Below are 16993 nucleotides of genomic sequence, written 5' to 3'. Positions count from 1 at the left end.
TTCATTTAAAGTGTCGCAGTTTGCAGGCTTGAAATGTACACATTTGTGCCTCAGCACTACACCTGATTTTTCAATCCAGCAGCTGCCATCAATCCGTCCAGACTGTCCAGGGCCCAGAACCTAGGTCTCAACAGGAGAATATCACACAGGCTTTAATTAAGCAATCATCCCAGAGAGGCTGTGATTTATCATCAATATTGTCTGGGGTAGGGGTGTTGTCTGGGGTAGGGGTTGTTGTGAGGCACTCCACTGCACGTCATGCCGGGAAACCCCAAGTGACAATACTGAAGATAAATCACGGCCTCAAGGGTGTTATTGCTTTTACTGTATACAACCGTTACACAAATCTGAAAACTGTGACAAGAAAACAATTATTTATTTTGTGATAGATTGTGGTGGCTTGGCTTCTGCCCGTCACTGAGAAATATAGTTCTTGAAACTACAAACGTTGTCAGAGGAACCTGAGACACAAATCTACTGCAGTGTTTTATGTAGGAATATCATAAAAGGTGATTTAAGCATGACCTGATCATTATTAAATCATGGCTTCGTACGCCTCTCGGCCAATCACATTGCTTCTTTTCATCAACCCGTAGTATGATTTACTGTATGTATGTCCTGATTTTATAGTATGTATGTATGTCCTGTATGTATGTCCTGTATCAGATTTAGCACAGTCTCTGTTCTAAAGACCAATGTTTCTCACACTGAACAACAATCTTACAGTCTGGTCTCAAGACCAAGGTTCTCACACTCTTGTTCTAGGGAACAACATTTTAACATTCTCTTCTGGAGACCAACTCTCTCACTGCAGCCCTCACTGTCTGACATAGAAATAGGCAAGAATCAAAATACCTCGGGCCAGTTGCTGCAGGGAAAGCAGTGGGTGAAAGTTAACTTCATATCCCTAGAGATTTATTGATTTCCTCATATTTGACAACTGGGAGAAGGTTTGAAAATATATTTGTTGTTGGTTGTTTTGCCCAAATTCTTCACTGTTTAGGGTTCGTAGAACCAGGGTAAAAGTTAGAGTGTGGAACTCACTTTATTAACCATCACTTTATTTTCTCTGAGTCACTTCTCTGGTCCTTTCCTTTACTTAAACCTCAGCTGAAAGGGTTTGCATTCTGGCTATATAATTATTATATTTCCTTGGTTTTGGTTTAAACAATTCTGTTTTCCCCAATATAGGCTTATATGGATCGTATACTGTATTTGTCCCTCCTTTCCCCCAGATGAGGCAAAGCAGGTGGGACAAAGCCAGAAACCAGTGGAGCAGCTTAATAATTTCAGCCAGCCTCATCCCCCTGCATCCTGCCTATGCCGAGAGTGAAGCCTGAATCTTACCAACTGGCTGTCTTCCTGAATGAGCAGTATCCATAAGCATGATACGTATGTTCATTGATTTTCTAGCGCACACATTTGCATAGTGGAACTCCTGAGAAGAAAGAAATGGCTCCAGGTGGTCGTCAAGGTAAAGTCTAAACAGAGTCACTTCCAAATGTACGGTAGCTACAGCATTATAAGCCTGGAAACAAATTGTAGTTGGTATTCGAGGGATTATTAATTGTGTCGCCAAAGTTAAGACAAGTATTGTCATATTGTCATGATTTTAATCATTGGTTTCACTGAACTGAATGAAATCTAGTGCATAATGAAACGCTAACATGAAATAATAACTTGATTGAAATAGATTGGAACTCAACTATGACAGCAGTCATAGTCAAAAGTTCTGAATTAAGATAGAAAATTAAAATGTAGGGTATGCTATACAAACTCTGCATAATTTAATAGTGCCTCAGCTGATTAAGGGATGTTTGTGACTCCATCTCCCAGAGCTGAGGAGTGTGCTACTGGGGTACAGAGCAGAGGAGAGGGCTGCAGCAGGAAACACCATCCTGGGCAGAGAGGAGTTTGACCTTTGGAGAACTGCCCAGTGTGTAATGAGACAGGGAGAAACAGAGGCCATTATAAGATAACAAGAGAGAGAAAAGTGAGAAGAGAGAAGGAGAGCAGAGAAGAGTGAAGAGAGAGTGAAACAGAGACTGATGGTTGTGCAGGAACAGAGAGAGATCATAAGATCAGTAAGTGAGTTTGTGAGTTTATTTCAGTTATCTACTTCTATTTACTAGTATTTCAGAGTTTACTTCTCTTGGGTTTATTCAACTGTATGTACGCAGTACACACACAAATCCATAATACAGTATGTGTAGAATAAGAATACCTGTAGATAGACATATGGAATTTAAAGAGAATTTACTTCATCATCATCATTTTTTTAATCATTTTTGGCATTTAGCAGATGCCTTTAACCAAAACGACTTACAACAAATACAGTTGACTAAGTAAGTGAACCATCTATCCACCAGTCATAGCAGATAAAAGTAATCTATGCTCAGGCCTGGGGCCATTGGCAGTCGTCGTGCTAGAAAAATTAGAGATTTTTGTATTTTTTTTTATATGACACTGGGGAAACACTACTAGGGGGTAGTAGATGTCTCAGGGCGGAGAGTTAAGGTGTAGCCTGAAGAGATGGGTCTTCAGTCTTCGGCGGAAGATGGGGAGTGATTCTGCAGATTCTACTTAAGGCACACATACACACACACACACACACACACACACACCTTTATTGTGAATTAATGAGAAAAGTTATTTCTCTCTTTCTCTTTCTCTCTCTCACTCTCTGACACAGTGCTACCTTCCCCTTCTCAGAGCTAAGGATTGTGCTGCTGGGGTACAGATTAGCTGCAAAGAGTTTAGCAGAAAACAATGTCCCGTTTCAGGTTAGTTATACCTGAGTAGAACTTCTCAGTGTGTGAAGAGACAGGGAGAAGTGGCAGGGCGGCAGGTCACTGTGGTCGAGTGGTCTAGTGTAGAGTTGACCTCTGAGCTGGTTAAACAGCAGATTGTGCAACGTGTGTCTCTGTGTTCACCAGGACCTCATGGTCTCCGCCTGGACATACAGGAGGAGATGCTTCATGCTTCGAACACCTGGAGCTTCTCAGACACACACTGGTTCTGTTCATCCTTGGGGATAGTCTAGGAGACATAACCGTTGAGCAGCACATTGAGAGTGAAGGGGAAGCCCTCCACTGGCTTTTAGAGAAATGTGGGAACGGTATCATGTCCTCAACAGTAGGAAGAGGGGTGATGATAGCACTCAGGACACAGTCCTCCTTCAAGCAGTAAGTACAACATTGCTGAAAGAGGAGCAAATAGTGGTTAGCACTTCATCATGAACATATTTAATTTCAATAATGATTCAGTTGACGTTCACAACCCATGACATGATGAGCACACAGTTGTCTAGTACAGATGTCATGAACACATTATATCCCAACATCATGTCAGCAAAGCTTGACAGTAAACAAGTTGTTGTTGTAAGTGAGTGGAGACAGCAGACCAGACACAGGTCATGAGAAGTTCAGCTTTGAAAATGAGTAAATAGACTCACGTACTTTACTGTTTACTATTTCTATCTGATAGCATTGCTTGCATCATTTCCCCTTTGGGTTCTGCCCCAACCCACTCTCAACAGAGGACATAACAGATAGATAGATAGATAGATAGAACAAAATGCAGATAGTTCAGTGGGGTATGTGGAGGGGGGGGGGTGATAAGCTGTTACGGGACCTGAGGATCCTGTCGTTCCACAGGTGTCCACCTTTCCCAGTGTTCTGAGATAGTTATCCTCATGAAATAAAAGCTTTCATTCCCTAGGCTTAGTAAGAGAGGAAGTCAGTATCAACTCCCTGTTGTTGATCAACTCTACTCACGTTTTCCCGCTAGACCTTTGAACAACAGCCAGTATAACTAACTGTGTCACTTTGAAAACAGTCAGATGTGCACATAATGGTAGTGCACTATGGGCAAGCGTAGGAAACCCTGGCAGATTAAAGGAGAGGTGTTGAAGAGAGAGAAGCACTGTAAGTGAATACCCGGGGAGAGGAGAAGAACAGTGGTATGAATGCCGTAACAGCTAGGCGGAGCTGTATGCAGGTGGAGCCGTATTTATGGTACCATAACTCAGAGAGCAGTTACTGTTTGAAGAATATATTGTATCATTTGCATAATACTGACTGTATGTATACAGGAGAGTATGTTTCCATATGATATGAATCTCTACTGACAGGTGACTCCAATAAGTATGAGACTGGAATGCAATTATGCTAATTATTTTGTTGTAACTCCTAATGATGAAGATGATGGCATTGATGGTGATGATGATGATGGTGATGATGGTGATGATGATGATGGTGATGATGATGATGAATGTATTTTTTTTTTTTTACCTTTGACCTTCTATAGAAGTGCAATGCTGAGACTCATTACGTATTGGTGAGGTGGAGGAAGATCATGATACATCAATATACCTATTTGGGGACATTAGCTTGATAAATTAGCAAATGCAAAGTTGTATTGAATTGTCTTTTCTTTTCAACATTAGGTTGTTGTCTTGCACATTATTAGTCTGAAGTTAAGTTAGTTAGTCTAAGATCCCAGAAACATTTTTTTGTTTCAACATTCATTTATATGATTGCATTATTTTAAATGCTATGCTTTTCTGGCCTCTAACACATACAAATAATAATAATAATGCAAACACAATGTTATTTTCATGTGGTAAAAATATGTGTGCTGTTTCTCTCAGCCATAACTCAAGCCACAGTCCTGAAACCTACGTTGGATTGCTTTGTGTTAGCAACTTTGAAGTTTTTGAAAGAAGGGAAAATCTCCTTTTCAACCCTGCCTTTAAAGTAGCCTATTAATTCTGACAAGGGTGAGTTGACTTGTGTGAGAGTGTGTGTGTGTGTGTGTGTGTGTGTGTGTGTGTGTGTGTGTGTGTGTGTGTGTGTGTGTATGTGTGTGTATGTGTGTGTGTGTGTGTGTGTGTGTGTGTGTGTGTGTGTGTGTGTGTGTGTGTGTGTGTGTGTGAGTGAGTGTGAGTGTGTCACACTCTCTCCCATCACTGTGTGTGAGTGTCTGTGTGTGTGTCTGTGTGTGAGCCAAATATGTCCAACAATCTTCTTTTTCTTAACTGTAAAATTGTGTAACTAAATTAATTTGGCAGTCAGAGTTGAATTGAGAATTATGTTGCAGTTCCAACGCTTTTTCCGAGTCCTCCTCTCCCTCTCTCTCACTCTCTCTCTCTCTCTCTCTCTCTCTCTCTCTCTCTCTCTCTCTCTCTCTCTCTCTCTCTCTCTCTCTCTCTCTCTCTCTCTCTCTCCGTATGTGTTATTGTATTGGCACTACCATTAGTTGTGTTATTGATGATGACCCAGGGTGGATATGATAATGATGAACAAAAATCTAGAATTTGACCGTAGCCTACATTGATGTGGAATGCCTATGGCTAACAATTTGCAAAAAGAAAATGGTTGCTTCGCCTATTGCAAAAACCTACTTATTATGAAAATAAAGACTGAAAATAAATTACATTATTCTTCAAAAGTCATATGATAAAATAAGATTGCACATTTCAGGTCAGTAAAAAAGAGAATAATTCGAATATATGGTTCACAGTTTATGAATTATACGCTAATCTTTTAACTTTGAACTTTATTACTACTTATTGCTATAGTCATATATATTAAACAATATTTCAAAAAATATTAATCAGTATTTAACCAATGGAATTAATGAGAAATGCATTTTTTCGCCCCTAGATGTTAATTGTTTTTTTCGCATGAATATGTAAAACATTATAATAATAATTATTATTATTAATGAACATATATATGAATAAATGATCAACTTGTGCGAGTGTTGATGAATGAGCGGCACACAGACATCAAACTCCATTGTTTTCGTGGAGAGAAGCGCATACCATGCTCATCCACTGGGCGGCATGTTCTCCACTCCATCTTGAGTACTTGTTCATGGCATTCAGAAAGCACTGAAGTTGATTCAGAATGTGTCAAAGCAGCATAGTAATGGGAGATGCAAGACTATAAAAGTGTAGTCACGTGTTTAAGTGGCAGAATAAATGAAACTTTTCCACCCTAATGAGGACACACAACATGGTGAAATAGAATACCATCCCAGGTTTCAGCTGCGCTACACGCACACTCGGCTGCTATGGAGCGCAAACCTCAGATTTATTCAGCAGACTGAAGAGGGTGAAGGGATACGATAAAATGATCATAAATGACAGCGGTCTGACGAACGGTTCTTCGCTGGTCCACCACGACGCACTGAATCGCCCTCCGTGGGTTGCGACAACTTTGGGAAGCATTCTGATCTTCACGATAGTTGTTGATATTTTGGGCAACCTCCTGGTCATTTTCTCCGTGTACAGAAACAAAAAGCTACGAAACGCAGGTAAGTCTTATAGGTGCCTGTTTTATAGCTTAGCTTGTATTCCTACTGTCGGCTACAAGAAAGTGGAAAATGTGTAAATATGTGTCCAAAAGTATGAGAGAGAGCGAGATGAGCTGCTGTGGAGATAAAGAGGGACGGCTGCAACCTGCGCGCATCCCCGGATACGTGCAGGTGTGAATAGGAATGCATTTACGCACAGATACATTTTTGAGCCAATATACTAGTAAACAGCAAGTTGTGTTTATATGCTGTATCAGTGTTTATTGCATTCGGGGGTTTTATTTCTTCTATACTATTACGCATTTAAGTGTCTGATAACCTTGTCAGCAAGCTGCGTCAGTAGGCTGGCTTTTTGTACAGAAACAAATCCTATTTTCCCTTGTTTGCAGAAAAATAATTGTGGAAGCAACTTTCCTGTCTGTCTTGGACTATGGTGATGTGATCTATGGACATGCTGCGTCTTCAACGCTAAAGCCACTTGACTAGTCTATCACTCTGCACTTAGATTGATCACTGGTGCTAATTACAACACTCACCATTGTCTTTTATATAACATGATTGGTTGGTCATCCATGGAAATTAGGCGAAATAGGTATCTGTTTATTCATAAGGCGCTTTTGGGGAATTTGCCATCGTACATTTCTGTACTGTCAAATCAGAATCTTGGCCCTTACCTCACTCGATCAAATGACTGGCTTGTTCCAACAGAGTTCCCCTGTATGCGTAGAGAGCTGGGAAAGACTCCCTTCTTACTTGCTGCTTTACACTCCTGAAACCTGCTACAAAAAAGCACTTTTAAGATAGACTCTCTCCCATCTATCAGTCAATTCAAGGCAATGACTATAAGGACCATTGTGAATCTATTTGTGCCTGCTTTGTTTGATCCTTGTTGAAACGTGTGTTTATTATTGTTATTGTTCTTATTGTGTTTATTATTGTTGCACTGTATTATATGTATATCCTGTGCACTCGGCCCCAACGAAAATGAGGGTCTCCCTCAGTGGTTCCCGAGTTGAAATAAAGGCTTGAAATGAAATTCCTGTAACAATATGCACATAATGTGTATGTATACTATTGTCTGTGATTTAGCAGAGCATTACATTTAAAAAATCATAGAAAATCCTCTGAATCTCTGAAAGTGTTTATTTGTCTTGCTGACCACTCTCACGTTCTTATGTGCAATTACGCATCACACGGTTTAGTTTTTTCCCCTCGCGCACACCGGCCACCAACAGTGTGTGAACGTGCATGTGACATAATGCCTATAGTAGCCTACCAACCATCAATTGTCTCTTCATTTTCTTTCAAATGTCTCATACTCATGTATACGCAGAACCCTGTAGCTGGTCAACATTGCAGTGTCCTCTTCACACACAGAGAGGTATGAATGATTATGCAGACATATAACCTGTCACAGGTTAATAACACCAGGACAGGCTCATTGTAGTGCATGGAATGGAATGAGGAATGGTAAGAAACACAAACACAAAAACAAATGTTTGATACCATTCCTTATTCCATTCCATCCATTACAATGAGCCCGTCCTCCAATTTCCCCCTCCAGCAGCCTCCCCTGGCTAATACAGTTGTGTTTGTGGCAAGTGAAGTGTATATATATAGGTTTAAAAAGTGTATTTTAACACAAAATCATACTATATTATAGTAGTAATATAGTATTAATCAAACTATATTAAACACACAGAAACACACACACATGCAAACATACACACACACACACACACACACACACACACACACACGCATGCACACACACAGTAGGCAATACATTTTCAACAAAGTACCTAACCTCGTAAATTAGTCCAGCAGCTATTGTCAAATTGCATTCTGTATATCATCGTTTAATTGTTTTATGCTATACACAGCAGATTTTGTAGAGCATTCTTTGTTGGTGATTAGGCTTCCACAGAAGCTGAACACTGTCTTACTGGATCAGAAGTTACATTACTGTACTTGGCAGCAGAACTAGCTCCATATCAAACAGATCTGATCCAGCCAATGGCTTCCCTGCATCTATCACTGGGTCAACAACCAACCTTTCTGCCTCTCCTACGCTTGCCAAGTTGAGCTGTACAGCCTGTATATCAGCCTTACAGATGGCCTTACAGCCTGTATATCAGCCTTACAGATGGCTCAACATCCTTTATGGTATATCATGGTTTTCAGATGGAAACTACAGATCGAGATTCAGATCCTATGAACATACAGTGATTTACTACTGTATTTCATGTGCAGCACAAGGGATTATGGAGTATGTAAATACTGTATACTGTATATTCCATATCTGCATAATGTATTTCTGTCTTACGGCGACTTCTGTACAGAAGTTCCCACATCGCCCATATTGTTTGCTAATAGATGCAATAAAAGCTCAGTGTACATGCACTGAATATGAATTGTTACCAATGTTGTCAGAGCCAAGGGATTTGATAAATCTTACTGAAAAGGAAGCCATTGTTCATAGTTGATACATCATTTCTCTCTCTCTCTCACTCTCTCTCTGTCCCTCCTCCTCTCCCCCTCTCTCCCTCTCCCTCTCTCTCTATCTCACTCTCTCTCTGTCTCTCTCTCTGTCTCTCTCACTCTGTCTCTCTCTCTCTCTCTCTCTCTCTCTCTCTCTCTCTCTCTCTCTGTCTCTCTCTCTGTACCAGTTGGACCACTGAACAGGTTGTAGTGTAGTTGATATTCAATGATATAACAGGATGAGTTGGGAGCCTTTTTATTATAAGCTATAATACAATATGCTATCATCTTTACTTTGCCTTGTCATTATGTCTGTTTTAAAATATAGAATTGTACCAAATAGATACACGCTAAGGCATCTGTTTAGTGGTCTATCCTCCTTCTGGGAGCTTCATGCACAGTATAGCTTTATTACCTGGCAATTAGGCTACATAAAAACTTAATGAAAACACAGAATAATTACATAATCATTACTTAATAATTACTACTTAGCTACTTGTTGATTACTTTCAACAAATACATTTCAACTAAATCATATAAACAAGTCATGTAGTCATATAAATCATATACACGTGTGCTGTGCTGTGTGTGTGTGTGTGTGTGTGTGTGTGTGTGTGTGTGTGTGTGTGTGTGTGTGTGTGTGTGTGTGTGTGTGTGTCTCTGGGGGATGGGAGGTGATATTCAATAAGATACTATTATTGTAAAAGAAAGATATTTCTTTTCTTTTTTTTTTACAAATCTTTTTATTGCAAACAACAGTCAGTGGCAAGTGACAAGAAGTAATAGCAGTCTTTGTTTATTTATTTATTTTTTGTTTTGTTTGTTTTCTACCCCCCACCCCCCACCCCCCACCCCACCCCCCACCCCCCACCCACAGGTATTCTTGGGCCACAAATAATTAAAAAGCTAAAAATAAAAATAATTAAATAATAATAAATAATAGTACAAAAAAGAAATAGTAATAATAATAAAAGCAATCTGTAAGAATACGGTATACAGGAAGAAAATGAATGTGAACATTGTTGTCATGGTGAGAAATAAAAATAAGAATAAAGGAAGAAGGTTTCATTAAGAGGGGAAAAGGAAATGCAGTGGAGTAATCTAGGGCAAAAGACAAAGGGTCATGGCGGAGGGGTAGTAATAATTAAGATACATTTCTGTTTCCCTTTGTAATGTACTATACTTTACCCAAAAGTTGCCTACCTCTTGTTACTAAGAAGTTGCTAATTTTGTGAAATGATTTAAAGAAAAAAACATGTTAACACACATAGTAAATACTAAATAAATACCATTGTTGATGAGACTGTTGTTGATTAAGAGTTACCCCAGTGCACTGTGTAGTGTGATTAGTAGGTCAGATGATTCCAGTAATGCTCCCACTAGACCCTTGCTTTGTGTAGCTCTTTCTGTTTCTCTAGTGTGCTATGACGCTGTCCCAAGCTGTCCATAAAGGAAAACTAAAGGACCAGCATAGATGCTCTTCCATGCACACTCATCACACCCACAGCAACACAAAGGCAAACCGAACCACGCATGCATACAAGATGTAATTGTACTCTCATTGTTCTTCAATGGCACGCCACAGTTGCCCCCCCCCCCCCACACACACACACACACGCTGTCTCTATTTTTTATTAAACAAATTCAGCTCGTGAGCCTGTATGTACTGTGACACTACTGTCTGTTAGCATTACTAGGCCGGGGCGCCCCCCCCCCCCCACCCCCGCTGCCGTGTAAAATAATCATTTCAACACTCTGAGCACCTAGAGAGCACCTCTGCCAATAGACCCTCCCCATCTCCCCACACACCTCAGCTCTTCACATAGATAATATCTAGAAGCAGCATGTATATTATACATGCTGCTTCTTCCTGCATGGATGCAGGTTCTGGGGTTTGTTATATAGTGGAACAGAGACAGCTCATAAACATGTTACATGTCAATTGGGATCAATTTAGCAGAAGCGTGCATCTGTTTCTCTCGGGGGGAAATAATACAAAAGCATTTGATTAACTAGTTTTTCTTTAGTAATTTGCGGTGTAAGTATAGCCTTTCACTAATGCTTTCTTCTCTCCCACTCTCTGTGAGTGGATCTGACATGAATTGGGTGCCTGGGGCAGTCATATCAACTAAACTTCCCTGCTCGTTCAAGGGGAACTGTGTGGTACACATTATGCATAGCTGCAGCTGATGTAATTGGAGGGAGGGAGGTTCTATACCGGCTGCCTGACTCTTACTGTGGAGAGTTTAGTTAGAACTCATCATTTTACTCTTTAGTAAATGTTACTATGTTTCAGTAGGATCACAGATGATTCGGTTGGTTTATTAATTATATGTAACAGTGCATGTTTATTGGTGTGAATATATTGTACAGTATAAGAAGAAAGAAGTAGAATAGAAGAATTGAGCAGCGTTTGTAAAAAGTAAAGTAGTTTGAACAGGCCCTTTTGTAATCACAAAAAACTACTATGACTTAATTACTATCTAATATGAATACCACAGCAACAACATGTATGAGCAATGTATAAGGATTGTCATCCATCATCTTGTCATTCTGTAAAATGTGTAAAAAGTATAATTCTTAAACAAACTATGTTACTACTAAGTCAATAGTCTATAAAAAATCGATCTGCTAATACAGTTTTTATCAGTTGCTCAAACACATTTCTTGAAACCTCACCCATTTTCTCAAAACCTTAAACACAAATCCAAAAATTCAATTTGACAAAATACAAAACCCCAGACTTTTCTACCAAAATCAAACTATCACCTCAAAACCACTTGTCCTGTGTTCAAAACCAAACACTGTGTTCAGATCATACACACAGCAAGTAAAAATATATTCACCACAGAGCATTCGTTAGACACTACATACAATCATTTAGGACACAGCATCCAGGGCATGTCGTTAACAGAAAATGTTTATTGTAAATGCATTTAGCAAAAGCTTATCGTAGTCAAAGTGATATCTACATTCAGCACTTTCATAACAAAAACTGAAAAAGCTAAATGAAAAGCACATTACTGCACAATCAACCAATATTTTCTCTTGCCAGGCAACAGGGAAAAACCCTCTGGTGTGCCAAACCCAGCCTTGACAAGACTCCACAGTTATGTCATCACAGGCCTGTTCCATAGGGCTGTCTGTCATAGACCTTCCACCGTCACACAGAGAAAAACTCCTCTATTGGATTCAGGAAGAGGCTGTAAGGTGGAAGGAAAACCATTATGAAGCACTAGTTGTTGGTGAACCACTCACATATCAGGACAGCATGGTGAAAGCTCACATTGTCCCAAACTATGACATATACAGGATGAACTGCTTGCTGATGCAGCTGCTTACGCGCAGCCATAATCCTGTAGACCACCCAGAAATGTAAGGAGATGTTCAGTGTTATATGGCCCCAGGTTTGCATGACGGTGGAGAACCCCCCAGTTACTTATGGCTTCACAAAGGGTGACATTGCCACCACGCTGGCCAGGGACTTCCACAATGACTTCCATAATAATAATAATTATTATTATTAATATTATTATTAATTACAATTTACAATACAAATACAACAATTGGGGGTCCCTCCCCAAAAAATTGGGTCCTCATTCTGACCCAAGAAAAATCCTGGTATGTACTGTATAACATGATAGCCATCTATGAGCAATGCACTGTATATAAGATGATGACCAAGGGTCTTTCTGCTGCTGACCAAGCGGCTGAGTCCTGTTGATGGGGCCCAATGTTCTTGGAGACTCTGTAGGCTACTGTATTTGTTTATTAAGATTTCATAAATATGATATATTGTCTGATTTGTCTGATTTGTCTGATTTGTCTTGTTTTATCAAATGTTCCAATTATTTCATTTCATTTCTTGTGTTGGTTTATTATGAACAACAATGTAAAATTGCAGGAAACTAGCACAAATAATTGTGTGGGAGAGAGGGGCCGCCGCTGCCAAAACGTGCACAGTTTTGGGTCGCTCCACCGCCAAAAAAATCTCACTCCAAACTTTTGGTGAAACTTGGCAGCCCTGATGTCAACAATGACTGCTTCTTGTTGTTGGGAGAAAAGAGCAGTCCTTCCACCCCCATTTAGTCATCTTTCAATTCTACAAAGGAGAATATGCACTTACAAACGTATACAGCCAGTAAAAATAGTATTGTAATGAACATTAGAGTACTTACAGTATATTATACTGTATGTCAAATGTTGTACAGCAAGAAACTTACCTGTTCTCTTCTCTGAATGTCCCGATGCTGCTGCTGGTGATGATGATGATGCTGGTCAGAGAATCTGCTCAAATTGGGTTGGACTCTTTGTCCTGCTTCCCTCATTATCATCCCATGAACAACAACATGGTGTACAATAGTTGGGCTAGCAAGCATAGCCCCCTCTCTTTGCTAGCGTAGCCCCTGCTAGGTGCTTTGACAGCTACCGAGCCCAGCCCCTGCACTTTGTATTGCTAGCTACAGTAATGTAGCCTACAGGTGCAATGCTTTCATCTACCCATTACAATGTAAACAGTCATGATTTATATTAGTCCCTCTAAGATCACATGAAATTATTCAACACAGTACACCTATTGATGAACAGACCTGATACTTGTCCATGAAGCGTCTCTACCCGAAACCTCTGGCAGTATAACAATGATAGATCTTGATATCAAGCTCCTCAGCATCTGATCAGCAGAAGACTCTGTATCACAAGTCCAATCACTGAAAAGGCTTTGTAGAGGTCTCATTCCACACAGATTCTAGTGCTCTTTTCACAAACAGATCAGTCGTCTTTTGTGGGTCACCTTGTCAGGGATTTCTTATCTCTTATCTGCAGATATACTGTACTGTACTGATCCTGTACTGATGTGTACTGTAGGTGGGTTTCAGTGCTCAGGGTGGAGTGGAGATGGTCCATTTGATTTACACTAGAAAGGAAACATTGTTCTGAAAATGATTATGCAACAAGTATTGACCTTATAACCAGGGCTCTTTTGACATCGCAAATTCCACTGCAATGGAAAACAAATTATCTAGTTCAGAGGTTGCTATGTAGTCTGGAGGAGAGGTGAGCCACAGTTTCTGTGAGGGGGACCCGTGACCAGGGGGAATTGTAAAAAAATTGGGAATTGAACCACTGACTACATGAGGGCTGCTGGTCCTAGATCCTACAGTACTGTTATTGTGCCCTTGAACAATGCATTTAACCTCCAAACTAGTGACTAGTGCTGCCCTGCCACCGACCCGCCACTCCCCCTAAGCGTGTGTTTGTGTACTATCTGGGGAAGTTGGGGGCAGAGCAGAAGATGAATTTTGGTTGTAAGGGATAAAGTAATATTGTACTTCTACTCTGTTCAGCCACAACCTTTAGTCTGCAAATCCAATCTTCACCAACCTATTCATAATGCTTCATGGGGTGTTACTAGGTGCAATACAGTATAACAGATTTGCCACGTTTGACAGGATACTGATGGGATTATAGTAACTAAGTAGATGGATGATTATTATGGATGAAGCATGCTGGCTTCCAAGATAAATTTGCTATTAATCTGATGAATGGTATTACTGCAGTGTTCCTTCAGCCATGTATGTCTAGCTAGAGATGACTGTTGATCACTCGTGGAAGGAAAAGGCACAGGTTTCACGGACCAAGGCTTTTGTATTGTTGATTTATTGAAGACATCTCCAGTTATTCATTATTTGACTTGACAAATGTGCAATGATAGACTTGGTAGTGTGGCATCCACCTATACACCTGCTGTAGGAAAGTGGACATTTAGCAAAAATGTATGATATGATAAAGCAGCATTTTTTATTATTTTTTGGCTCATTTGTGACACGTTCTAATGCTTTGGTCCTCATTTCGGGATCCTATGTAGTGATCAGACTTTTCTTTCGAAAAATGTCAATACATTTCTGCATTGCTGAAAATCAATGACACATCGCTAGTCAACTAACACAGCTTGTTTTGTGAGCCTGCTAACAATGTAAAGTAGTGTTATAGTTAACTAGGTAGCAGTGGGGATTACTCACCCAATCCATTGCGTTGCAGTATTTTGGCTTGACTAGCAAGTTTGTGATTCTCAACAACGTTGAAACGTAGTTGTGTACATGTGTACATGTTTCAAAAGAAAAGTCTGAACATTTTGCTTGGTTGCCCTTTATGAGGACCAAAGCATTAGAACGTTTTGCATAATTTGCCAATTTCTACTATATTCACAAACCAGCATAATGTGGATGCAAGCATTTACATTCTATTGTTCAGTCTATTGTTCTCTTGATAGTTTGTTTGCTCTTTGTGCATGCTGAGGCAGCTCTATGACCCACTTTGAATCTCCTCTGGAAGAAAATTAACGCTCAGTCTTTGTTTCTTTCACTCTTGCATCGCCTAGAGCAGGTTGCTAAATTAAAATAAATGTGGTAATTGGATGCAAGTAGTGTCATTATGCTACATTTAACAACGTTTTCCAAACTAAATCTACACTGGAAGCTCAATATATCTGGAAGCGTTCTTGTAATTATTTTTTAAATGTAACCACACATGTAGTTTGTTTTATCATCTTGTATTAAGTACCGTACATCTTCAGCAGGTAATGTCAACACACTTCGTACATGTCTGTTCTTAGCCAGACCATGTTTGAGTCAAGGAAGGAAGCTGTGTAGGTGAGATGGTCAACAGTTAAAACAGCGAGTGTGTATTTGCACTCCCATGCCTCTCAAAGGATCCTGTGAATTTTTCCCATGTCTCTTTCTGTCTGTGAAGTGGTGTAGAAAAGCCTCGACCAATGGTTTGCCCAAGCCTAGTTCAGCAAAAAAGACCAAGGGAAATGTTTTTTTTGTTTTAGCTTCCTAAAACAAACTTTGATCAACAGCTCCAGCTACAGTGCACACCTCTTATTTTCAAACACTCTTAGTCCTGAAACATGTGTATTTTGAGTGTGATGGTTTTGCCATTGAAAGAGGGTCTGCCTCATATTTTGAACTGTGTATCCCACGCCGCCACTATGGCCCTAGGCCGTAACTAACCAAGAGGAACATCGTCACAAAGGCTTAGCGGTAACCAGAGAAGACAGAGAGCAAAGCAAGTTCCAGGTCAACATTGGTGAGGTCAAATGACCTGCTTCATATTTCTTTGATCATCTAATAGGTTGAATAACTAAGTGCTTTTGCGAAATCATTTTCTCTGAATTCCTCAGAAAGTATGTTGCTTGCTTTTTTTATCGTCAACAATTTACTTAAAAGCTGGCAGGTACAATGCATTATAATTCTGTCATAAAACTTGTCATAAGAGCAATAGCCTTGTTGTAACATCTTACTACCGTTTCATAATGAGTTATCGTCTGCCGTTTTGTGTTAGTCAATCAATTGCTGTATTGAGAGATACAACTGTGATAAGATTAAACATTGTGAAGGTTCATACATGTAATAATAATAATATAATATAATAATAATATTACTTACAATAATAATGTAAGTAATAATTCATGATACTTTTCAGTATAACATTTTGCCTTATAGACTGTCTCATGTACTTCTCAGTCTTCTCCAAAAGCACTAGACACCATGTGGTGAAAGCAGGTGTATCTAAATCCTTCTAAGAGGAGGAGCAGATGTCAGACTTAGGAGAGCTGACTTTCTTCATGGTAATAAAGGTCATGCCATTTGGGTCCAGCTGGTACAGTAGATTAATATAGAATGGGAAATGCTCTGCTGATCCAGGCTCAAACTGATCTATGAAAGATCTGTGAACTTCAAAACATATTTGTCTGTGACACCAACTTTATTGTGTACTCACATGGATAACTTCAAATATCATAACCGCAGTGGTATTTGCGGTGGACCAGATGTTCATCCATTCCATCAACGATTGGAACTGTCGACGATTCCTTTGTTTGATTGATAATGTATCTAGGGCAGTGTGATGTAGTTAATGACATAAATGGCTTCATAAGCTTGTTATGAATAATTAATTCATAGATGAGATAATGCTTTATGCTAATGATGTACTTTTATATAGCTGATATATGCTTTATGAATATACCGTTGGTATGACTTGTTTACCCTTTGTTTTTCAGGAAACGTATTCGTTGTGAGTCTGGCCGTGGCAGATCTGGTGGTGGCCATCTACCCTTACCCTCTGGTCCTGACCTCCATCTTCCACAATGGCTGGAACCTGGGCTTCATCCACTGCCAGGTCAGCGGCT

General features: G+C 39.8%; 1 protein-coding gene across 1 annotated transcript in view; it reads left to right on the top strand.

Moving 5' to 3' along the window:
* Positions 1-6137: 6137 nt before the first annotated feature.
* The window catches only part of mtnr1ab (melatonin receptor 1A b), a gene marked incomplete at both ends in the record, with an annotated part of 11596 nt that continues 740 nt past the window's right edge, over positions 6138-16993 (top strand). The window contains 2 exons of the mRNA XM_080526443.1: positions 6138-6321; positions 16865-16993. The exon at positions 16865-16993 is cut by the window's right edge and continues 740 nt beyond it. Of these exons, the coding sequence (XP_080382569.1) occupies positions 6138-6321; positions 16865-16993 (313 nt within the window). The remainder of the gene's footprint in view (positions 6322-16864) is intronic.

The sequence above is a fragment of the Nansenia antarctica genome, assembly GCF_963989245.1.
Source record: "Nansenia antarctica genome assembly, chromosome: 3".
NCBI classification, from domain to species: domain Eukaryota; kingdom Metazoa; phylum Chordata; class Actinopteri; order Argentiniformes; family Microstomatidae; genus Nansenia; species Nansenia antarctica.
This window is presented reverse-complemented; position numbering and strand designations above follow the sequence as displayed.